This window comes from Centropristis striata, chromosome 4, assembly GCF_030273125.1.
Source record: "Centropristis striata isolate RG_2023a ecotype Rhode Island chromosome 4, C.striata_1.0, whole genome shotgun sequence".
Classification (NCBI taxonomy): domain Eukaryota; kingdom Metazoa; phylum Chordata; class Actinopteri; order Perciformes; family Serranidae; genus Centropristis; species Centropristis striata.
The window spans coordinates 9,806,337-9,830,590 of NC_081520.1; the positions used below are offsets into that span (position 1 = coordinate 9,806,337).

Consider the following 24,254-nt stretch of genomic DNA (forward strand, 5'->3'; position numbering starts at 1 on the left):
TTGAGCAGCTTCTATAAGGAAACAATCAGTGGTGGAGAAGTATTCAGACACCTTACCTAAGAAAAAGTACTGATACCACACTGCAGAATTACTCCACCATAAGTAAAAGTCCTGCATTCAAAACGTAATTCAAGTACCAGCTTCAAAATGTACTTAAAGTATCAAAAGTAAAAGTAATCATTAAGCAGAATGGACCCACTCAGATTGTTTTATATAGTCCAAATGTATTATTGTATTATTATTAATGATGCATTCATGTAAGCAAGATTATGCTCATTTTAACTATTTATTGTTATGAGGTTTAATTTCTAAACATGCGTAATCATTTTAAATTGATCATGTTTCAATGTTAAATCTTGGCTCGAAAAGTAACTAAAGCTGTCAGCTAAATGTAGTGGAGTAAAAAGTACAATATTTGCACCTAAAATGTACTGGAGTAGAAGTATGAAGTTAGATATGTGGAAAGTAAAGTTCCTCAAAATTTTACTTAAGTACAGTACTTGGGTAAATGTACTTAGTTACATTCCACACTGGAAACAATGCAACATGTGTGGTTTACTGGCATTTTAAAGTGAAAATTGTGAAAATGTGCCATAACTGGGATTGACTTTTTTGGGGGCATTTTATTAGTGCTTTCACGTGAGATTTGTGATTCTATAGGGTAATATCAGGTCAATATAGTTTACAGAGACATTGCTTCACTCTGTCAGGCCTGTTGCAGCCTGCTCTTACCTCACAATGTCCACTCCTCAATCAATACAGGCTTTATCCTCCCATCCAGGCCTCTGGCACTCCTGTGACTGAGCATTTGTGCATTTTTTTCTCCCCACCCCAGCTGGCCTGCGGTCAGTGGGTGTACACCTGCACCACAGCAGACCTAATAGGAGCTGAGCGGTGTAACATCTGATTCAGGCTCTGCAGGGGCGGCGTGTGTTGTGTGTGCAGCCTTTTTCACGCTGAGAGCTCAGCAGAACAGGCCCGCCATTTCCCCTCCTCGGTGGTCTTTTTTTCCCCCTTTCATAGCGCTTTAAAGCGGAGCAGTAGCGGCGGCAGCAGGAGGAGGAGGAGGAGGAGAAGCGGCGGCGACGACTGGCGGAGCGGCGGAGGCAGGCAGGCAGGAGGAGAGACGCAGGGATCCGGTGTGCCACATCGGGATGAAAGCGAGACACAGACCCGGGTCGGATGAGTCAGCGAGCGGACCCTGCAATCACGGAATCCCTGCAATCTAACGGAGCCGAGCGGCGCCACAAAAAAAGAAACAATCTAACCTTTTTTGATTGTTGTTGTTGCCAGATTCCGCTTCTCTTTATTCCGCCCTCCCCTGGTCCGCGTCTGCCATAGCCTAGTTTTGATTTTTTATTTCCACCTAGGTGGGGAAAAAGGGGGGTCCGGCAAGGTTGTAGAGGAGGTGGAGGTTTTCTTTTCTTTTTTTTGACACTCTAATATAACCACAGACTACCTTTTTTGAAGTCTTTTGTTGCATTTTGAGTGAGCGAAAATGTCGGGGCAGAGCATTACGGACAGGATAACTGCAGCCCAGCACAGTGTAACGGGATCCGCCGTGTCCAAAACAGTATGCAAGGCCACCACTCACGAAGTAATGGGCCCGAAGAAGAAACATTTGGATTGTGAGTATCCTTTTTTTTGTTTCTTTCTAAACAAGTGTTAAATCACCACCGAGCTTCTAGAAAGCGGAAACGCCGCTTCAACTGTGTGAGTTATGGCGGTGGCGGAGCTAAAAGGCCTCAAAGCCTCAGGAAAGGCTAAATGCTATTGCTTGTTCATGTCAGGGAGATTATATTGTTATAACATCGAGCTCAGGCCTGGTTAACCTAATGCTACACACAATTAAGAAGCGTTTAAAGAAGTAGCAGGCGACATAAAGCCTTACACATTATTTTATTCCCATTTTTTTGTCATAAATGGCTGTCAAACCAGCTTCTCTACTCTGTGGTTTTGTTCACCCATTTCTCTTGTCATTCTCTTATCTACTCATTGGTTAATGGCTTGGGTGTTTAGCCTACATAGCAATAAACCGGGACAAAGGTTTATTTGGCTGGTTATCTAAGAGGACAACCTTTAAAACCAGCGTCAGCAAGTGGGCCCCTTGCCGCTCACATAGGCCCTAAAATTAACATTAACAGGAATCCAATTTCATCTCCCATGTTAGTGCACCTGCAGCAGGACAAGTGTCTCTTTCAGGCTGCGTGGTGGGCTGAATGGCTAGTTTGATGTTAACTGTTTGTCATGGTGGGGGTCACGAAGCTTCAGACACTGAGAACCATCTCAGTCTGTGGCTGAGGCTTGAGTTTCCTTCCTTTTTCTTGAAACTCAGGATATGAAACATACTTCTGTTGTAAGCATTGGAGCTTAAATCCTGGTGTGATCATTAGTCTGATGCACTCACTTTGTCCTTCTGTACTTAGAGATGCAGTGGTAGATTTTTTTGCATATCGATCAGCACTTGCAAATGCATGATGGCCCTAATGAAAGTGGTTTTTATGAGGGTCCTGCGTCATCATAAGAGTTTAAAAAGAGTCCAGGAAAAAGGTTATATGCTGTATCTTCAGACTCCAGACTCCAACGGTCTGTGGGGTAGAGAATAGAGCAAGAATCTGGTTACTTGTGGTTACTTGTGCTCAATATTTCTGGCTTTATGTTAAAAGTTGCAGGTTCCACACCTGTTGTGCAGCTCAGGCGACTCCCCTGAGGTGAGATGAATGAAAGTTGGCAGAGTGACACTCTCAACCCGGCCAGCCATCCAACGTGACTGACATGTCCTAGTCCAGAGCAGAACAGAGTGTGTTTAATGTGCTTTATGTAGATGACACATAATACTGTGTCCTCTTGATTTAGATCAGAACTTAAAGGATGGTGGATATTTTATTTGATAGTTTTTTTTTACAACTTTAGTGAATTCTTTATGTCAGCTTAATGTTGTGTTTTCATCATCCCCTAATGTGTCCTATAAGTGTTATTTATGGCCATTTTATGCCTTTAGTAGATAGTTGCCAGTACTTTAAATGAGGGGCGAAGGAGAGCAGAGAAAATATTGGTAGTATAGGAATGTATGCACAGTTATGACTGGCTATGCTTGAAATGTTTTGATATTAGTGCAGATAAAACATGAGTTTCAGTTTTTTTCACTATCTATGCATACACTTGTACAATAATCTTTTCTACAATTGGTAACATCTTTATGGGAATCCAGTAGTACAGCAACTAATTATTGTTTTCATCATCAGTTTTTTTTTTTCTCAATTCATCTTTTGGTCTATAAATGCACTAGAATTGTAAACAATATCCATCAGTTTCCTAAAGCCCGAGGTGATGTCTTTTAAATGTCTTGTTTTGTCAGCCAAAACCCCAAAGATATTCACTTTAATATGATATAAAAAACAAGAAAAGCAGAACATTTCCATATGAGTGGCTGAAAACACTATTTTCTGCCATTTTGCATGAAAATGTACATATAACATTTTCTATGAAACCTTTTCATGCAACCAGAAGCCAATAAAAAAAAAAAATCAAACAGGCTGGGACAAAAATGCTCCAAAATTTGCAACATATTTCATTTTAAAAATGAAACCATCTCAAAGATTAAAAGTGCCCTGTGGAGTTTTCTTTTTGATGCACAAAAGTCAAAAGCCATGTTTAACATTCTGTGTAAAGCATGGGGTGTATCGCTGAGCTCTAACAAATAAAATGCAAAACATTTCCTTCTTCACAAAAACATTTGCAAAGCAGGTTTAGTTTTTATTTTAAATCCAACATCGTTGACTTTGAATACTTCCATTCGTATACCTTAGGGTTGTCATGATACTAAAATTTTCAACTGGATACCGATACTCAGGAAAATATTCGATACTTGATACCATTTTCGATACCACAAGGATAAAAACAAAGACCCCAAAATTTAACAGAAATATTTTTGTTAACAAGAAAAATGCAACATGTAAAAATTAACAGAACCACAGGTTAAATATTTATAATAAAAAACAGTTGTGCAAAAAGAAACTGCAACTATGATAACAAGCTTCAGATACTCGATACTTTTGAAATGAGTATTGTATCCAGATAAAACGTTTTAGTATCGATACTTTTTTGAGTATCGATATTTTTGACCACCCTAGTATACCTCCATATAGAGCTCTCTGTACACTACATACATTGAGAGTGCATTTCAACAGTGTAGTGTTATCTCAGATTGGTGATAATCAGCTGCCATCACTGTGTATTGGCAGTATTTCAATTCAGACTGATAAATTACACCATTAATAGTGCCTATTCCACTACAGTATAGCGGTTCTTGGACGTGTCCACAATTCTCCAAATCCATGATTCAATTAGACATTCAATATAAGGTCAGGATTCAATTACATTTTTATTTATTTTTTTAAACTTTTCTTTTTTCTGAAGCCTTTGCCATTCTGAGACTATCAAGTCTTGAGCCATAAAAATCAACAGATGATTCGTTTTAATACTGTAATTCACATTTTCAAATGTTTCTACAAAAAGTGTCAAATTTTCAATTTTCCTGATCTGGCTTTTGATTTCAATAAAACTGACAGCTCCTGTTGATCAACTTTAAAAAAAAAGAAGAAAAAAAAGGAAATATCGTGGCACCCCTAGTACTTGGTGGAAAAAACAAACAAGTGTATAACTAGGGTTGTCACGGTACTAACATTTTCAACTCGATACCGATACTCAGGAAAATATTCGATACTAGATACCATTTTCGATACCACAAGGATAAAAACAAATATCCCAAAATTTAAAAGAAATATTTTTATTAGCAAAAAAAATGCAACATGTAAAAACTAACAGAACCACAGGTTAAATATTTATAATAAAAAAAACAGTTGTGCAAAAAGAAACTGCAACTATGATAACAAGCTTCAGATACTCGATACTTTTGAAAATGAGTATTGTATCCGGATACAACCTTTTAGTATCGATACTTTTTTGAGTATCGATACTTTTGACAACCCTATGTATAACTTAAATTTGGAGTTTGCGGTTTCCATCCCGTTCTTCCCCTTTGGACACTTGGCACCACCTGTTGTTCCATGCAGCAGTGTTTAAAACTCGACAGGGAACCTTGTTAACTAAATTTAGATTATGAATCTGGAATTTGATGCCAGATTTTTCACTCTCTATAGTTTTTGTTAAGTTAACTAAATAAGGTTTTGCCCATCTCGTCCAGCCCATATTGAACAAAAACGATCTCAAAAACGGCACTTTCAAGCAAATTAAAGTGGAAGAAACTGAGTTTTTGGACAATTTTTGTTTTGACGTGAATAGTTTTGTATGAAACACGGATCATGACATTAGTTTTCTGTATATCAGACTCATTATATATATAATTGAATACATTTTTCGGACGACATTTTAATGATATCCTGAATTAATAGCGATTTTTCTATTGATTCCCACCATCTAACTCAGCCTAATGGTGATTAACACGCTGTTTAGCAGCATCATGACTGTTGCTTGAATACATTTGTGTCCCATGAATGAATTGGCTAGAATGTCAACCTCTGTGAATATTTATCAGGCTGATTGTGACATGACAGAGCTGTCAGTGTATCCTCCTCCCCCACACTCCTCCTCCTCCTCCTCCTCCTTCTTCTTCTTCCTCCCTCCTACTCGTCTCCTCGCCGTCATCTTCTTCTCTGGGCAGTTCAGCCACCCATGCTAACTCTCTGCTGCTGCTGCTGCTGCTGCTTCTCTGGAAGGTTATCCTGTCCTACTTAAAGTCCCCCGCCTTTTGAAAAGTCAAATATAGGACAGAAAGGGAGGCCCAATTACCCCATCAGTCTGATCACTGCTGTGAATGGCAGGGTCATTAGCACTTTGACTGTCATCATTCAACCAGGATGTTTTCAGATGAACATGTTAGGAGAGGAAGTAGGGCAGAACATGTGTGGTTAACATCTTAATGCACTGCACTTTATTTCAGTCTGTTAAAAGCATGTTTTTTTTTTTTTCCATCATTAACAATTAAAATGGATGATATCAGTTTCTGATTCTGCTTCAGGGAGTCCTGATTGCATTGGAGATGATTTGCTGTTTATTATGTTAATTTTATGTAGAAAACTTTTTCTTGTTTGACATACTGTTGCTGCATTTTACTCAGTGTTTCTAGAGTATAAGGGAAAGAATAGTCAGTTATGTAGGGCTGTCAGTCAGTTATACGTTTGATTAGTCATTCAGTCATTATCCTGGTCTATATTTCTTGCCAATTTGGGTGATTTATAGTAATATTAGGAATTTAAGTTACATTTGCTGGGTTTTAACAACCTATTGTCAGATTTGTGCGGCTAATTTCAACAGTTTTTGGTATTATTTTGGTATATACCTGGCACCAGGCCACAAATATAGGGAGATCAATGCGCTGAATGGATTAATGCTATATGTGCCGTATGATATTTAGTTTACAATCAGGTTGACACAGTATGGAAGGAAAATATACAATAAGCAATAATGTGTTGATTATGGGAATAACGATATTACTCGCAATGATGAACATATTAAACTGTACAGTTCTGCTTTTGTCTTGTTTGTAATATACTGCAAATTATTTGTTGAATATTAAATTTAAATTCTTAACTCTTTTTATTTAAAAAATGTAATAGCAGCTTAGACGGCAACAAAAAAAAAGAGTGAGTTACATTTTAAAGTGCAGTTTTCTACTGAAAACGAAAAAACCCTAGAGTGTAATATTGGTCTTTTGCAATGTGTTTATTGTGCAAGTTGACATTGTAAAGATGATCGTAATCTTGTGCAGCCCTATGTCACCTCACATTTGCCCTATGTCACAAAAGACTGACATAATCAATTAATGATCAAAATAGATGTTATAATATGTTCTGTCGATAACTCAATTAATCACCCAGTGCTCACCGTTCTAATTTATCGTAGTTCTCCACCCAATTGGTGTCGTAAACTAAATTAATATTACATAGAGATCCATTTTCTTTATTCACTTTATCTATTGAACATTTTCATTTTGGTCTCAACGAAACGTCCCTTTGAAAATTATCCACTTGAATAAAGGAATAAGAAGCTGTCTGTGCTGCAGCTTTTGTTGATTTTGTTGCTGCTGCCTGCAGGTTACCAAACTGAACAAACTGCACATATGTGACCGGTTGTGGAGGACATAAGCATGAGTCACATCAGAGACTGTTTTTGGCTCAAACTTCCAAAACTTCGTTTGTGCATCTGTGGTCACTTCTTACTTTTTTTTCGTAGGCAGCAGGTGTTTGTCTGCTCGCCAGCTCGAAATGAGGGAGACAATTTAGAGGCCTTTAAGTAAATGTATTTTAACAGATTATAGAAAATACTGTACAACTGTTAAAGCTGCCTGTCCTGTCAGCTCTTTACACAATGTTGTGCTATTAATACAATTAATATCAAAATATCTTTGATTTAACACCTTGATACCCAGATTTTGGGACCTTTCCTGTTTCACACAATATTTGACCTAAGCTAGGTGCGTGATTTAATAAAGGAAGAACAAATCCGAAATTTTCAGAGAAATGGGAAGTGAGAGTTTATTTCATGAACGGTCAGAATACTTTACAAAATTTAACGTCCGTTGGGCCTCAAACAGGAAATTGCAGCAATCAGGCCACAGGATATGAAAACTTGATGACCAACACTCAAAAAATGTCTATATTCAGGGCTGCAACTTGTTTTCCCAGAAGTTACATTGAACATATTTGATGTATTAATCATGGTACATTGAAGAAACGTTGTTCTACTTGTTTGATTTGACTTGTTTTTGGACAATTACACACTTATTTTGACTGATTATTACAAATATGCTGCCTCAATGATCAGCTGATCCTCCTGATCTTATAAACTTCTTCTTTTGTGTCAGATTTGATCCACTGCACCAACGAGATGAACGTGAACATTCCCCAACTGGCTGACTCGCTGTTTGAGAGGACCACCAACACCAGCTGGGTGGTCGTGTTTAAGTCACTTATCACCACACACCACCTCATGGTCTACGGCAACGAGGTGAGACGCCTCAGCACACACAAGCAGATTTCCGCATTAATGAGTTGCTAATTAAACGTGTGATTTTGTTGTGTTTTAACCCTTTTTTTCTTTCGTTGCAGCGTTTTGTCCAGTACTTGGCTTCAAGGAATACACTATTCAACCTCAGTAATTTTTTGGACAAAAGTGGGTTACAAGGTATCTATTTTATTCAGTCATTCTGAATGAATGCACATTTTTTAAAAAGACATTAGTAAAAGTTAATTTTCTTTCTGCCTCTTTCTGGTCCAGGTTATGACATGTCCACATTTATCAGGAGGTATAGTCGATACCTGAACGAGAAAGCCGTTTCATACAGACAGGTTGCCTTTGACTTCACAAAAGTTAAACGCGGGTAAGGACTTATTTTATCATCATCATTATTATAACAAACATTACCTACAACATTAAAACTGTAAACACCTTTTTCTCCCTTTTGTATGTATATCATAAAGGAACACTTATGTATAGGTCTCTAATTACTCATTAGCATCTCAGATATTTTTATGATACAAAAACTGAAAAATGTCAGAAATTCAGGAAATTAAAACGGTTATTATTTCCCAGAGCCCAAGGTGATGTCTTTAGAATATTAGATGTTGAACTGTTGGTCAAACGAAATAAAATATTCAGTTTACAATGATAGAAAACTGGGAAAAGACGCAAATCCTCAAATTTCAAGAAGCAGGAAAGAACAAATGTTTTTTAATTTTTCCTTGATAACGATTATTTGTTCAAAATTTGATTTGGTGTATTTGTTGTCGATGGACTAATGGATTATTAAATAAAAAAAATCAGCCTCTCTTTTGCCCAAATCTAAAATTTCAAGTGTCAAGATGCTATTTCATTTTCAATTCAGAAAATTATTTATTCTGATCGTGAGCTGTGAGCAATTACAGCTGCAACGATTAATCAATAAAGGGAGAGATAATTAATTTGCAGCTATTTTGCTTCCAGTTTCTCAAATGTGAGGATTTCTTTGTCTTATATGATATTAAAGTGAATATGTGAGGGTTTAGATCATTAATGAAACAAAACATGACATTTGAACCTCGGTCTGTGTGACAATTTAGAGAAATGAAGTCTGTTATCATGTTTAAGGAGCGACACCGTTGGCTCATCCATCTCTCTGTCTCCGCTCTCTCTTTCCTCTGTGCCCGCTTCCTGCTCCGTCTCTCCACGTGTCCACACAGAGTGGACGGGGTAATGAGGACCATGAATACTGAGAAGCTGCTGAAGACTATCCCCATTATTCAGAACCAGATGGACGCCCTCCTCGATTTCAATGTGAGTTTGAGGTGAAGCCTCCTGCAGCTCTGCAGCTCGTGTAGTAAGAAGCTGCTCAGGTTGCACCGAGGCTGCTGCAGAAAGAGTCTGATGCATTATTGTATTTTATATTTAGAAGCTTTGCTTTTCTACGTTAGCAAAAATCACTGTGAGGAAGCTGTAAGATAAATGAATGCTTTCCTTCAGGTCAATGCCAACGAGCTGACTAACGGAGTCATCAATGCAGCCTTTATGCTCCTCTTCAAAGACTCCATCAGGCTCTTTGCTGCTTATAATGAAGGCATTATCAACCTGCTGGGTAAGGTCACTTTCACTTTAAACCTTCTCTTTATATTTGGTTCGTTTTATCCTAATATTTAGTGGTTTGGTTAATCTTACTCCTTTTTTTTCAATAAATAGAGAAATACTTTGACATGAAGAAGACCCAGTGTAAAGAAGGTTTGGACATTTACAAGAAGTTTCTCACCCGAATGACCCGGATATCAGAGTTCCTCAAAGTCGCAGAGGTAAATTACTATAAATGTTACACCTGCCGTAAGGGCTGGGGCGTTAATCAAACTTTATTTTCAATTAACAATCAAGAATCAAAATAATATTTAACTATTATTGTGCTGCATTCCATTTGACACTGATTGTTTTGACTTGCGTTATAAATCCAGTGTTGTTTTCAGTACTTTGGGACAGAGCACTACAATATATTTAATCAAATTTTTGTCTTATTTATTTTTATTGATTAATTGTATATGTAAAATATATGTTGTATGTAGTATTTTTCTCTAGTGTGTTAAGTGCACTAACGTTACAATATAGGTTATTTTTTGATAGTTTTATTTATTCATTTTATATTCTTTAAATGTGTGTGTAAATATTCTATATTTTATTACTTTATTTTATTTTATTGTATGCATCTGCATTTTGTTTATTCATCCCAATTTTTACATTAATTGTTTTTCTTTTTCTAATGGAGTTATGGTTTGTTTTGGGGTTTTTTAGTTTGGAAAACTAAAATGCATTTTAAAAAGTCAATTTGTTAAATAATAATGCTCTTAATATTGGCCAAAATAATTGTGACTACGCTTTTTGCCATAATCGAGCAGCCTCATGAAATCCTTCAGCTGGTCGGTTTACTGAAGTGTCTCAGTGCTGCAGAGACTCGATTGTAACTTTGTTTTCTTTCTTGTATAACAGCAGGTGGGCATCGATCGAGGAGACATCCCAGACCTTTCACAGGTAAGGAGCAGACCCTTCAAAGCAATCTGAAAACACAGGTTTCTCTCTCTTAAAAAGAGGTCTTTCCTTGCTCTCTTTTTCTTATTTCCAGCTCTAACTGCTCTTTTATCATCAGCGTTGTCTCTGTCAAACTAGAGTGTATTACACGCAACACAAATGTTCTTTAAAATAAGACACTCTGCATGATTTCCTTCTTGAGCGCATGTTTGCCAGAGGAGGTGGTCTTCTTCTTCTTGTCCTTTTTTCTTCTTCTTCTTCTTCTGCTTCTCCTTTTCTTCTTGCCCTTCCCTACTTCTGCTCCTTCTTTCTACAGTAAATAAAGGTGTTGTCCACGCTAAGTGTTCTAAAGTAATCACTGTAATTGCAATACACTCAGTAAATCTGCACAGTGACAGTTGGATGTTTCCTATTTAAAAATAAACTGCACATACTGTTGTGTTGTGCTACGGGGACCAATCGTGGAGAAATACTTTAGCCTGGAGAACTGCAGCTAAAATGCATTCCCCTCTGACTGTCACCACCTTTATATTCTGTATTTTCCCCTTATCTTTCCACTTTAGTTCACAGTTTGTGTAAGTACTATCATTTCACTCTTCTTCTATGTCCGTGACTTGCTTCAGTGTTGTCTTTTTGCATGCTTCTGCTCTGACTCTGTCTCCTACATCGTGGTGAAAAATCAGTTGAAGGAAAAAACGCTCGCTGTGGTAAATTCTACTCACTTTGGTCACGTTATTGAGGTGTGAACCAGTGTAGCTCATCTACTGTAAAGTGGCTGCCCCGTTGTGCTTAGACACGGCCAATTCAACAACGCCCAGGTTGTTGAAAGTGCTGTGGTGCAGTACGTCATCCCACACAGATGTTGCTCTCATCCAAAGTAGCTTTTTGGCTGGAATGCAGTCATCGATCAGTGGTGGGTAACTAAAAAAGCAATTTCAACCTCCAAATCAAAGCAGTGAATTGGCTGTCAGGTGCATTTCATCATGTGTCGTGTTTTCTACTCTATCTTGGTTACCCACCACTGTCATATATGGTCTTGATGTCCATGCAGACTACATTTTCTGCATCCCAGGAAGTTGCTGACTGTCTATTTTCTGTCATGACAGGCTCCCAGTAGCCTTCTCGAAGCTCTGGAACAGCACTTGGCCTCTTTAGAGGGCAAGAAGGTCAAAGACTCCACTGCAGCCAGCAGGTACATTAATCCTCCGTCACTATTTTCTGAATACTCATCTTTTTCTTTAATCTGAGAGACTGCATTTCAACTTAGAGACATAAAGCTTTATTAGGTTGTGCTACATCCATCAATCCATCAGTCAAACTTTATTTGTGTATCAAATTTAAAGTGATTTACCCACTGACAAGCTGATAATAAGATGGTACAAATGTAAACCGTAAAACAATTTGAGAATAGTGCACATGAGATAAAACTGATGGCATTGTAATGATAAAAACCAATCAAATAGATAAGAAATCAGTCAGTCTCGAGTGAATTTGTGTCCTTCCTGCAGGGCCAGCACTCTGTCAAATGCAGTCTCATCACTGGCCAGCACGGGGATGTCTTTCACTAAAGTGGATGAGCGGGAGAAGCAGGCAGCTCTCGAAGAGGAACAAGCTCGACTCAAAGCTCTGAAGGTATTTTTGCTGTTTGGAAGTAAAAGCTTTAAACGTGCATTGATTTTTTCCCCGCATTTTTAAATTACTGTGTCTCTTTTGACTCAGGAACAGAGGCTCAAAGAGCTTTCCAAGAGGCCCTCTTTCGCTACCACTGATACATCGCCGATCTCCACCACCGGGGGCACTATCAGCACAGCACCAGCCATCGACCTCTTCTCGACGCCCAGCTGCTCTAATGGGTACCACTTATATCTACAGTTTATCCCCTTTTTAGTAATAACATATGTTTTTCAATATATTTTCAGTTATTTTAAGACTATTTTTTAACCATACAGCATTTTTTTGTCCATTAATATCCGTCCACTTTTGATGATTGCTGCTTTTAAGGCTGTTGTGGGGTTTTTTTCCATTCTTTCTGAGAGTCTGAAATGGTCACATACATTATATTCTGCATTGGTTTGTTCCAACTCATCATTGAAGCCACTTTGTGATGTTTACACTAAGTGAAAACTAGCTGCAAACATCAATTATTTTTTATTATCTGTTGATCTGCCAAGGATTTCCTCACAATTAAAACTAGCACACATTTGTGAAAGCACAAAGCCATGGGACTCTACCTGTGTTCACCATTTTAAGATGCAACCCTGATTCCAAAAGTCTGGATGCTGTGTAAAGTAATAAAAAGGGAATGCATCAGATTCATTTTTTGGGTATTTACAAAATCAAGTTCAGCATGTGTACCTCTTCCTGACACACAGACATGACGTCTTTGGTTTTCTGATATATCTGATACTTACTATGCAACAGATACAAAGGACCAGTAGTGGTTATTTTGGCCACGTTGTTGGTATCTACACTGGTGCATTTGGTGCGAGTGACATAAATAAACACAAATGATCCCGCGGTCAAACTGAAGCGAGTAACGGGAATACGGAAATGTGCTTCGTGTGAACACAGTATAACCATTTATTTTGGATGTTTTGCATAAAAAAGAGGATGCTTATAAAGGAGTAAAACAATACTTCATCTGTCTGCAGCGCGGTGAAGATGGAGAGCGACCTTTTTGACCTGCAGTCAACTTTCCAGCCGGGCTCCACGGGGCTTCCAGTGGCCACAGCGTGGGCAGGTAAAGCGCTGCCTCTTCAACACCTCCAACCAACATCTGTGTTTCTGAACTTTCTGGGCCTTTTCTGCATGCTCTCCTTCTCTGGTTGTTGTCTGACTCTGATGCCCACCTCTTCCTCTCCACTCTTTTCTGTCTTTGTCTTTTCTCTGTCTCTCTTTCCTCTGCCTGCTTAGATCCTTTCACCTCTGCTGAAGCTGGAGATGAATCCATGCCAAACCTTAACCCTTTCCTCTCAAAACTCGTTGTCGATGCCACTCACTTACCTGTCGTGTCTTCAGACGGTGTTAGCTTTTCCTCTAGGACATCTGGTCATGAAATGTTTGGTGGTAACGACTCATTTTTGTTTCTCCTCAAAAAGTCTTGTCGCTCTTGTTCATTTCTCTGTTGTCACTTATAACGAGGCATGACTAGCTTGCATGTTTACTGTGTTGAATGTTGATTACCTGTCTCTGCAAATCTCTAAATGATCTTCTTTTGTCTGTCTGTACAACAATCCTCCATTGCAGTTCATACCTAGCTCAAATGATGTTGTTTTTTTAGTGAGAACACCACTTAATGCTTCAACCAGGACCCTCCATGCCCCAATGTAGAGGCCATACACCCATTTTGCTTTACTCTTCCCCTTCCATCCTCTCTTTAAATGAATAGCTTGTTGTTGCATTGTTATACAAACGTGCCGTAGAGCTTTTAAGTTGAAACCTGTTCTTCTTTTACCAACCTTATTTTTGATTCTCCAGATCGTTACAATCCCTTTATTGACACAAACTCATCCGTTTCAACCAATTACAAACGCACAGTGCGGATAGAACACTCCATCTCAGGTACTACGATGGCTCACCATCTCAGCCTATGTTTCCTGAGCTCTGGCAAACATAGGCCCCTATGCAATTCCTACAGGGCTCTTTATATAGGGATATTTATGGTAGAAATGTGGACATAAACTAATTTCAAAGGAAAAGTTTGACATTTTGGGCAACATTTATTCAAACTCTTCCCTGGAATTAGATGAGAAGATTAATATCACTCATATCTGACAGTTTGTCTGCTGCTTCGCACATATCTGCTCTGTGAGAAAAAGATCTGAAACCGTTTTGTGATTGCACACAAATTAGTCTGAGCATCATTGGACTTGTTTTCAACAACAAACCACGTCAGCTCTCCTGCTCAGGTCTCCTTATCAAGCTCACAAACTTTAACATACATCTTGTCTTGCACTTTAGCTTATTGAACTATTGACCAGTCAATCATTCACCAGTGAAAAGTGCACTGCGAACACCAGTTTAGAGACTTGTCAGCATATCAGCATGTAAATGCACTTGCAAAACATACTTGGTCCATTTAGATGCAAATAACAATTCATTTAAGAAAGTTGATGTATTACGAAAAAAAGACTAACTCCTTTAAAGCAATGAATCACTTTTTCAATTTGTATTTAGTTTTTTAGGGTAATGACATCATAAAATATGATGACAGACATTCAAAGCTTCATTTTAAAACCTCAAAAGAAGCTTCAAATATAAAAAAAAGTAATTTGATACAGCCCCACTGTGTCCCCTTGTTTCTTACTGTCTTATCATAATAAGATGATCGGCTGCTTGCTTTAGCTTCATTGACTGGTACTGATCTTCTCATTAACCTGGCAAGAGATTTAATAATTCTGTTTCCCAAAATATCAAACTATTGCTTTAATTCCTCTCTCTTGGTTGCTATAATACTGTTCTGCACTATGTTATCCTTCTGCAACTCTTGAACTTTGCTTTAAACAACTACAAAAGTGTTAGCTGTCTTCCTTCTGCCTGTTTTGCTGTCATTTCCCACCTGTCTCTCTGGCCTGGCCTTGAAATACCTTTTGCCTTTTGCTCTCTTTCTTCCTCTGTCTGTCTCTCTCTTCTTTGTCTTCCTCTTCCTGCTTCCTGTGGCGTGTCAGACTCCTTCTGTGGTCCAGTGTCCATTGCCCAGCACCTCCCACACCAGGCTCCCTTCCCCACTGAGCCCTCTACTGTAGCAGGTCTATTCAGAGGTACTGAAGGCTCTCGATCGATACTAGTTTTCTGTTCTGTAGAGAACGCTGTTCTTTTCAGCTCTCTGTTCAAGTAACCAGTGATTGATATATGGGCATTGTACTTACACGGGCCAGGACAGAAACCAAAAGTCCAAGCAGTGGTCAGTCTCCACACACGTGTAACTTCTGTAACTGCAGCTGTCTTTTCTCATATCTCTCATGAAGGATACATGAATCCACAGGCCCCTCCACAGCAGTCAGCCGGAGGACTCCAAGTGGATTTTGAGTCCGTTTTTGGAGCCAAAGCCGCAGGCAGCAACAGCCTCAATTCTGATGGTGAGGATTTTTGTAACTACGTCTGAGTGAAGCAATACCTGTGCAATAGGTTTCTGTGTTTACAGAAAATGCTAAACTAAATCACATAAAAGTCACTCAGCTGAGAAAAGGAGGGGGGGAGTCAAGTCAAACATAGAAGCTTTAAAGAATCAATCGAGTATGATCCAGTGATTTTTTTTTATGACCAACAAAATATCAAAAGAAATACCAGATTAATCATATTGGGTACACAACCGTGTGTATCAGTTTGTTTCAGATGTCAGATGCAACATGACTTGCAGCCTGCAACATGCAGCCATTTCCTGCAAGTCGGCAGTACAAGAACAGACTGTTGTCTTCGCTGCTCTATTTTTTACCTTTAGATCTGTATCTGCAAAGAGCACACAGGTGCACAATATCTCACACCACTGTTGCACTGCAGAAAAGTCTCTAAACGTGCAATTCAGGGAATTATTAAATCAATAAAGTTCCTAACATATTGCTGACAGACCTTTCAGACTACACCTTGACACCTAATGGTGGAATTTACTTGCATCTCTTTTTATTAAAAAAGAAAAGAATGTAAGAATTTAATAAACCTTTAGTACGTGCAGAGTAGCTCTCACTCTCTCTCTGGTTGTTTATTTCAGAGGGTTGCAAAACCCTCATTACAACCCTGAAGCTGGGACGCTGTGTAAAACACAAATAAAATTTAGTTTATATTTAAAATGCAAAAGTTTATCAGTTTGAACATTTAACTCTCAAAACCCACCGCCCTGTTTGGTTAAGGGGTAGAGGAAGGTGAATATATGTCACAAGGGATTAGCAAATTATCATATTCCGTTTTTATTTCGTCCCATCGGGGTGGTGTGTACCTCTAGATTTGGCATTGAGCTCTTTTTTTTATTGAGCTTGAATTTACTTATTGCAAGTCAAATTGGAGAAAAGCCAGATTAATTTGATGTAGTCTAATAAATTGATGCTTTTTGTTTGTAAAGGTTGAAAAATATCACTTATTTATGTGTAGCTATGTTGGCTTCTGTCCTCAAATTCTCAGGCCTTTTTCAGAAGAAAATCCTAAAAACATGGGAACTGCATCAGTTTCTCTCCCCACAGAAACAGACAGATTTTATTTGCGACTTTTTAATAAAACATAAGTCTCCAAAGAAGGAATATGAGACCAATTAACTTATGAGTGATGTTTTTGCGGTGTAGAATTATTGTGTTCAAGTTAACGGCTCTTATCGCAGCAGAAGACTGAGCTCTGATATTAATAACAGTGGTGTGTTGAGGGGCGTTCACCATCTCTCTCTCCTTTCATTTCCTGTCATCTCTTCGATGTCCGCAGTCTAATAAAGACATAAAATGCGTAAAAGACTGTTGTGGCTTATTGACAATATTTCATTGTATTCAATACAACTTCTCTAATTTGTCCTGGACCCGTTTCCATAATTTTTTACTGTAAAACAGAAAATGAATATTTGTAACGTTGCGAGATCAAGTTGCATTATTACCTCTGTATGTCTACTCAGATATTGCTGGAGGCATCCTGAAACCGACTCTTGCTGGCTCCAACCAGGCGTCCTGTCAGCTGCCAGAGAAGCTGGTGTCTGATGACCTTGACTCCTCTCTGGCCAACCTTGTCGGCAGTGAGTGTGATGCTTTGGCTTTCAGCCGCACTAATTACAGCTTGTGTTCATTAACACACAAAAATAACAAATATCTGCAGATAAACATCTAACACCTACCCCATTTTGTTTTGTTATTTTAGACCTCGGCATTGGGAACGGCACGATGAAAAAGTAAGTGATAGACCAGCTCTGTGGCTTACACACACACACACACACACACACACACACACACACACACACACACACACAGACACACAGAAACAGCAGCAGCTTTGTGCTTTCAGGGCAGTTACAAACTGGTGCTAACATCAACTGTCTTAATCTGCAGTGACATGCACTGGAGCCAGCCGGGGGAGAAGAGGATGACCGGCGGCACCAACTGGCAGCCCAAAGCGGCGCCGTCCACGACCTGGAACCCCGTTTCCATGGTGACACACTAATTTCTGAACTGTAGCGCTTGTGATTTCTGCTCCTGTCATATTTCACTGCCAAGTAAATTAGTGGATGTTCTAAGTTTATGCTGCTTTGTTATTGTTTCTGTGGTCACTTGTGTTCTCACTGGCCTGTTTGTGTCTCTTCAGCCAACGTCAGTCATGGCGTTCCCCGCCACCACGCCCACGGGCATGATGGGATACGGCATGGTCAGTATTAATGCAAATATACAGTATGTGTAGAACTAGTAGCATTTAACAACAGTCTGAGTCGCTTCTGTTCACTCTTTATCTCTTTCAAAAACGAATCTATATAGATATTGCATTCAGAATGTTGCTGAAAGGTTTAATTTCAGCTGAATGCCTTTTGTTTTTTTACCTGCTCTTTTATTATGTAGAGAACTAATCAAACGCATTTAAACTGGGTCAAGTGAGCCGTTGTTTTGTTTTTGTTTTTCGTTGTATTCTCAGTAGTTTTTATTTAAAGCACACTCAGCTTATAAATATTTCATTTTCCTGGCAGGCACAGGGTTGTCTTTATTATTTATTTTTTTGATTTGAAAGTGAAAATAAACTTGTGGAAGGTACACAGATTATTTACTCACTAGTCTTGAGATGCAAATGTGATTAGACTTCCACTGATTTACAATGTAATAACTAATAATCACCTGCTTAAATGCTGCTTAAATTATGTTGAATGAAAAGTCTGTAAGTGTAGAGATTGAAACTCTTTGAGTTTAGTGCCCCCTAGTGATCCTTTTAAGAAATATAAATTCACAGCTGAAACTGAAATCTGCAAAAATAAGTACATTTAGAACCAAAAAGTATTTTTTCTGCTTTTAGCTTTCTCAAATATGGCTCCTTTAATACACTGAATATATTTAGGTTTTGGACTATTATATATATTTTATCCTGCCCTCTGAGAAATCCCCACTATTTTCTGACATATTCCAAAACAAATGATAAATCAGTAAATTGGAAAAAAGATATTTGGGTGCACCTTGTATTTATACATTTTACACACTGTGGCTTTAAGTTTCTAAAGCAAATGACTGAAATACACCAACTTCTCCTCCTCTCTGCACCACGCTGCAGCCTCCACAGATGGGCTCTATGGGAATGATGAATCCACCCACCATGATGTACGGCCAGCCTGTGATGAGGCCACCCAACCCCTTTGGCTCTGTGTCTAGTGCTCAGGTGGGTGCACAGCAGTCTGACCACGCCGCCGAGCTGATGCACAATGAAGTCAGTATCTATTTGCGCAGTTATCAGGTTGAGTCAATAGGTGTATCCATTGTGCTGTGATGTGTACCATAATTAGTCACTGTGTAAAGCTGTGTTGTCAGTGTGAAGACTGCTGAAGATGATGACAGTTTAAACAAAAGACCCTTCACTCTCTTGAGCTGAAAGGGACAAAACTGTGAATCATCTCCCTCGTCTTGACTCCCTATTTTTCCCCCCAAAAAACTCCCTTTTTATTAACCCGTATTATTTCATACATCACAGCCTCTCCAAACTAATCTCATCCCTCCTTCAGTCTCTGTACTGACTCTCTGACTTCTCCTCTGGTCCTCCTACTTCCTGTATTTCTTCCTGAAATAGCCCTCCGCAGCCTCTAGTCCTTCCAGCCAGAGTCCTCTCCGAGCCCCTGGACAGGACCCGTTTGCACACCTCTCTCTCAAGGATTTCTTGTAGAGCATCTCTTTAGGTACAGCATGCTCTTTGCTAGCGAGTGCACTTGCATGTGTGGCATGCCCAGTGCTAATAGCTTTTTAGTTTTTTAATCTTCACACACTTGATGCCTGCTCCATCTGATTAGATGCTTCATGTATTTTTCTCATTATTTATTCTGTTTTAATCTTGACCTTTTGTTGCTTGGATTTCTTGCTTGTTTTGACGGATTTACTGCGTCTTTAACGTAGCCAGACTCATTCTGACCCTCTGTTCATCCACCGTCTTCACGTATTGCTCAAACCTGCTTCCTCTAATCCTTCTACCCATTGTTGAATTTGACTAATTGACTGTTCGCTAAGCTCTGTCCCCTTAATTTACTGTCAAGTTTTCTGATCTCACATGCAGTTTATAATGATAAAGACTGCACCTTTTGCCATTGAAATTTTTTTTTTTTTTTTTTATTTATTATTATATTATTATTATTATATTATTATTTTATATATTCCCCCAGAGGCTAAATCCCCGTCGGACCAGTAGTCCATGAGTCTTCTAAGATTGGTTGACTTCTATCCTGTTGACTTTGGCAACAGAAAGGAAAAATTGACATTGCCAGATTTATTGAGCTACAAGCTAATTAATTAAGTTACCATTAGCTCCATGAGCTGGCTCAATAAGCTGTCTGTGGCTAATATGTAATGTTGTCAGCTGACTTGGTTTAAACAAGGAAAAAAGTATCTATAATATGCACTGAATGGTTGTATGATATCATGAAGAAACTGAGGCGAAAGCTAACAGGTGCTGCAGATGGTAGTTACCCGGACAACTATTAGCTTACTACTAGCTTACGTTAGCGCAGATAAACGAATAAATCAGTGTATAAGAACTGGATACAGGACCCAAATAGGACCCAAGTTTTTGGGTTCCCATTAGCCTTGCCCATGAGTTCTTGCTCGTCACCTTATGATGACATCAAAATTTTTTAGCTTATAGAGTCATAATTGAACTTGTTTACAGGTCAAGTTTTACAGATGTCTCTGTTATAATGGTGGTCTATGGGGAAAGTGCTTTTTTTTTTTTTGGCTACAGAGGGATTTTTTTTGTTGCAATACCATGAGTGACCACTAGAAGAAATCTGTTAGAAATCAGAGCGGCCGCACTATATTCAGTTCTATAACACAAACAAGACATAAACACACTGTTTGATTCATTTCTTACAATTTTAGCCTTTTTTTCTTTTGGTCAACAAAAATTCAAAGCTTGACAAAGCTGCCGTCCCTGCTATATGTTTGCTTTTGCATAGTGCTGTTCTGGGGAAGGGTTTAGCGAACAGTTAATGACTTATTATTTAATTCTGTTCACATTTTACCCTTCCGAACAAACTAACTAACAAACTCTGTTGCCTTTCTTGCAGATGCAGTTCATGTAATTTGAAGAAATGTGTCTCTCGGAAGAAGAAGCACTTAGCAGCAAAGCTTTGTCCTCGTTGCAGTCTAACTCTTCAGAGAAACATTCACACACACACACACACACACCCCCTCCCCCCAAATACAGACATGTCAAGAACACAATGGTGCAGCGACTGTCAGAAACCATGGTAACCATGTCCAAATGACGTTTGGCGATAGCTCACACCCATTATTCTGTAACTTGTCCGAGACGTGGAGTGATGCTGCTGCTCTAAAACCCCCCTTAAAGAGGACTCCTTATCCATTTTACAGTGTAATCTGTAAAGATAGATATGGGTGCCGAGAAACTTTGATGTTATGTATTTGGAAATACTGTGGTTGGATGTAAAGGCTCGATGTTCGATGGTGGGGAGCGGGCGGAAGGAAAAAAAAGCAGCGCGGTCGTTCCCTTTCTTGATCCGATCATCAGTCATCCACCCCCTGCAGTTATTTAACTGTCACTAAGTAGTGATGCTAATGGCGTTTACACCTGTTTAGTTTTTGTCTTTTTTACCGTGTTTACAGTAGACATTCCTTGTGTGTTGTTTGTATTTATTTATGATTATTGGTTTAAGATTGGGGGGAAAAAATAATGTAAAATCTACAGTACATTGAACACCTGTGGGAGTGCTTCAGCATTAAACAAGGATCTCAGACTATCATTGAGAGGTAGAGTTAAAAATAGCTATTATATAAATTACACCTATTAAGCGGAATGATAGAGCACTAAATATTCTACGAGTTTTGTGTTAAGAAACTTTTTTACTAGATGAAAGATTTCACAATCTCCATTGTACTTAAAGTGCAGGGGTTAGAGTATGAGTCAGTTACCAGTATATAGTCGATTCTGTGCCTAGGGTTTTTTGCAATGGATCAGTTTCCTGTCTAGTTGAAAAACACTTCATCCACGAATCTGAAGCGTCGCACTGGGTGGTGGGCTCCATTTGCTTTAAGCTTGGCATGCCATTGACTCACTGACCGTATTCAAGGCTGCCTTTACTCTGAATGTGAAAGAGTTGTCTTCATGTTGCACACATCTTTCCGCACTACAGTTCCTCGGCTGGAGGGAGAGGGTGGGGGATGGGGGCGGGGCTTGAGAGGACAGAGTGTGTCTGCTAGTCTGTTAGCTGTCGCTACGCTAACGGGAAAGAGGGTCACAGATTTGCTGTAAATTAATTGTATAAAAGATCCAGAGGACCAGGGTGGAATGGAGGAGCACTGTTGATCGGCGCTCTCTGTGTATATAAAAACTGACTGTTCGTTGAGTTCAAAAGTGAAAGATGTATGAAATATGAAAGCAATTCAATCAAATTTGACTCTACCTAAGTTTGATTCAGGATATTCTCTGCGTTTGTCTCCGCAGATATTTTCTTTATGTAATTAGAACGTGTAGCAGACAATGACTGAAGTCTTTTCTTTCTTTTTCAAATAAAGAGCAGCTTCCACAAACTGTTGTACACTAGATGTTTTTCTTTATTCAAAGCAAATGCTAAATCTATTCAACTGTTGACACTGTGGCATTCAGAAATACTGTTTTTTTTGTTTTTCATACTTCATAGACAATGTATAAATCATTTAAGGTTACACTTGTTTAACCTTATACAGCCAAGCGTAGACTATTACTATTTAATATTGTAAAACCTCCATTCTACCTCCTCGCTGTGTACAGTGTAAACATTTTTCCTCTATTAACTCATGACTCCTGGTTTGTTCTGTGGTGATTCAATGCAAAGACATTCAGGAAACTGCACCTTGTAAACCAAATAGCTGAAATACTGCATCAGGACAGGACAGGACCCACCTACAGGATCGTACCATGTCATGCAACTCTGCTTTAGTGGTGCAGATCACCATATTCAGAGCGAAAGTTACACTTTAACAAATTAAACCAAAACATACCTGTGGTTACTGAGACCCTGGAGCCAGGACAGCTATCCAGCCTCACTGAGGGGTCATAAGATGATCCATTTTAAGGCACAGTGGGTAGGATTTTTCTTAACTAAATGGACACAAGAAGTGTGTGGTGGAGTCTGTATTTCCTCTGTCTTTTGATTTTGCTGTCTGGGATGTTTCTGGGCGTGGCCTGGCTAGCATTGTAAGCAAAGTTAGAAACTCGGGATGTTCTGGACACAAATACTTTGCCTATTAACTGGACTGAAGATTGTAAACATACCAGCTAATAGAGAGGCCAACTTTGATTGTCACTGTGTAAAAAAACATCTCAAAATTGTGTTTTGTCTTGTCAAATACTGGATACATAACTGCTATTATTTTCTTGATTAATTGATGTTATTTGTTAAAATTAAAACATTTCAAAATTGCCAGTCGAAAAATGACATAAGCTTTAATTTCTCTGACAGACCAAATATATATTGTATATAAAAAAAATCCCAAATGTATATTAAATTCACTTTGTTTAGACAAGAAAAAGCATTTGAGATATTAGAATGTGTTTTGACTTGAAAATGACAATTATCTAAACACTGCAGTTGTCAATCATATTTATTTCCCCCATTCAAGCTTCTGAAAAACACTTGAAATAATCTGAGTAGAAAGAAATCAGTCTTCAGTTGAACTCCTGGCAGCTCACACTAAGGCCATAAGCTGAGATGGCGGGTCCAAAATACACATTGCACAATTTTATGAGGTCACAGGCTAAAAAAACATGTTGATAAAGTTATCATATTTTAAACCACTTGCACAATCAGCCTGCGGTATAAGGGTATAATGCATAGTTTATTCATCTCCTAACCAGACCTTAGAGGGGAGTCTCTATGGGGTTCATCATTTTGAGAGGGTTTCCCAGCTTCTGTCCCAGTACAATCTATGGTCCCAGTCTGGTATCCAGCTGTTTGTGTTTGTCTTCCTTCTGCACTGATGATCAACAAACCAGGTGTAAAAACCATGAAGGGTGATCTGAAAGTCATGGAGTCACATCAGGATCACAGTGGGAATTCTCCTTCTAGGGCCTTCCAGCGTCTTATTATTTGAACTGTGAGCAATGAGCATGTAATTGCTGTTTGGAATACCTCAGGTCCTCGTGGGCCTGTGGGGGATGTCCACACCCTTTTCTCAAACACACTGCTGATAACAGCGTGTGGAAGCTGAGGACACCTGCTGGACGCCAGCTGCCACTGCAGCACTGATGACATACCTCGGTGAGGAAAAAAGTATTCAACTATCAGCTGGCTGCACGTCAGGTCCTCCCCATACACACACAGTCCGCCCCTCCCCTCTGCTCAGAGTCCAGCACATCCTGCAGCAGCAGCATCAGACCTGTGGAGGAGGTAAACACAGCTACACCGACTCCACCTGTTGTCTTTTGTTAACCGACCATCAGGATGGGAGTTACAGGAGCACTTTGTGACGAGCCTGCAGGCGTCCTGTAAGGTAGGAAACACTCTGAATCAGTCAACTTTTTTCATTTTTTAAACAGTATTTGGTTGCAATATA

At 39.0% G+C, this 24,254-nt stretch overlaps 1 protein-coding gene across 8 annotated transcripts; it reads left to right on the plus strand.

Moving 5' to 3' along the window:
* The first annotated feature begins 620 nt into the window (after positions 1-620).
* picalmb (phosphatidylinositol binding clathrin assembly protein b) lies at positions 621-22,250 on the plus strand. 8 transcript variants are annotated; one of them, XM_059330871.1, is made up of 23 exons: positions 621-1,628; positions 7,886-8,028; positions 8,130-8,205; positions 8,299-8,401; positions 9,240-9,333; positions 9,520-9,631; positions 9,733-9,839; positions 10,522-10,563; positions 11,667-11,752; positions 12,069-12,192; positions 12,286-12,413; positions 13,212-13,300; positions 13,474-13,626; positions 14,038-14,121; positions 15,228-15,320; positions 15,528-15,638; positions 17,150-17,266; positions 17,389-17,419; positions 17,577-17,676; positions 17,830-17,889; positions 18,775-18,927; positions 19,285-19,390; positions 20,768-22,250. In XM_059330871.1, exons 1-22 carry the CDS (start codon positions 1,499-1,501, stop codon positions 19,375-19,377), a joined length of 2,229 nt encoding a protein of 742 aa, XP_059186854.1. In that variant the 5' UTR covers positions 621-1,498; the 3' UTR covers positions 19,378-19,390; positions 20,768-22,250. The 8 variants fall into 8 exon arrangements, with proteins under 8 accessions (XP_059186854.1, XP_059186853.1, XP_059186856.1 ...); XM_059330870.1 differs by having other exon boundaries at positions 623-1,628; positions 12,280-12,413; XM_059330872.1 differs by having other exon boundaries at positions 628-1,628; positions 12,280-12,413; positions 18,775-18,879.
* The last annotated feature ends 2,004 nt before the right edge of the window (positions 22,251-24,254 follow it).

Excerpts from the sequence above, each read along its gene's own strand:
- picalmb (XM_059330870.1), top strand. The coding sequence starts at position 1,499 with ATGTCGGGGCAGAGCATTACGGACAGGATAACTGCAGCCCAGCACAGT. Across the intron at positions 8,402-9,239 it reads TTCACAAAAGTTAAACGCGG|AGTGGACGGGGTAATGAGGA; the intron begins GTAAGGACTTAT and ends GTGTCCACACAG. Across the intron at positions 12,193-12,279 it reads CTCGACTCAAAGCTCTGAAG|GAACAGAGGCTCAAAGAGCT; the intron begins GTATTTTTGCTG and ends CTTTTGACTCAG.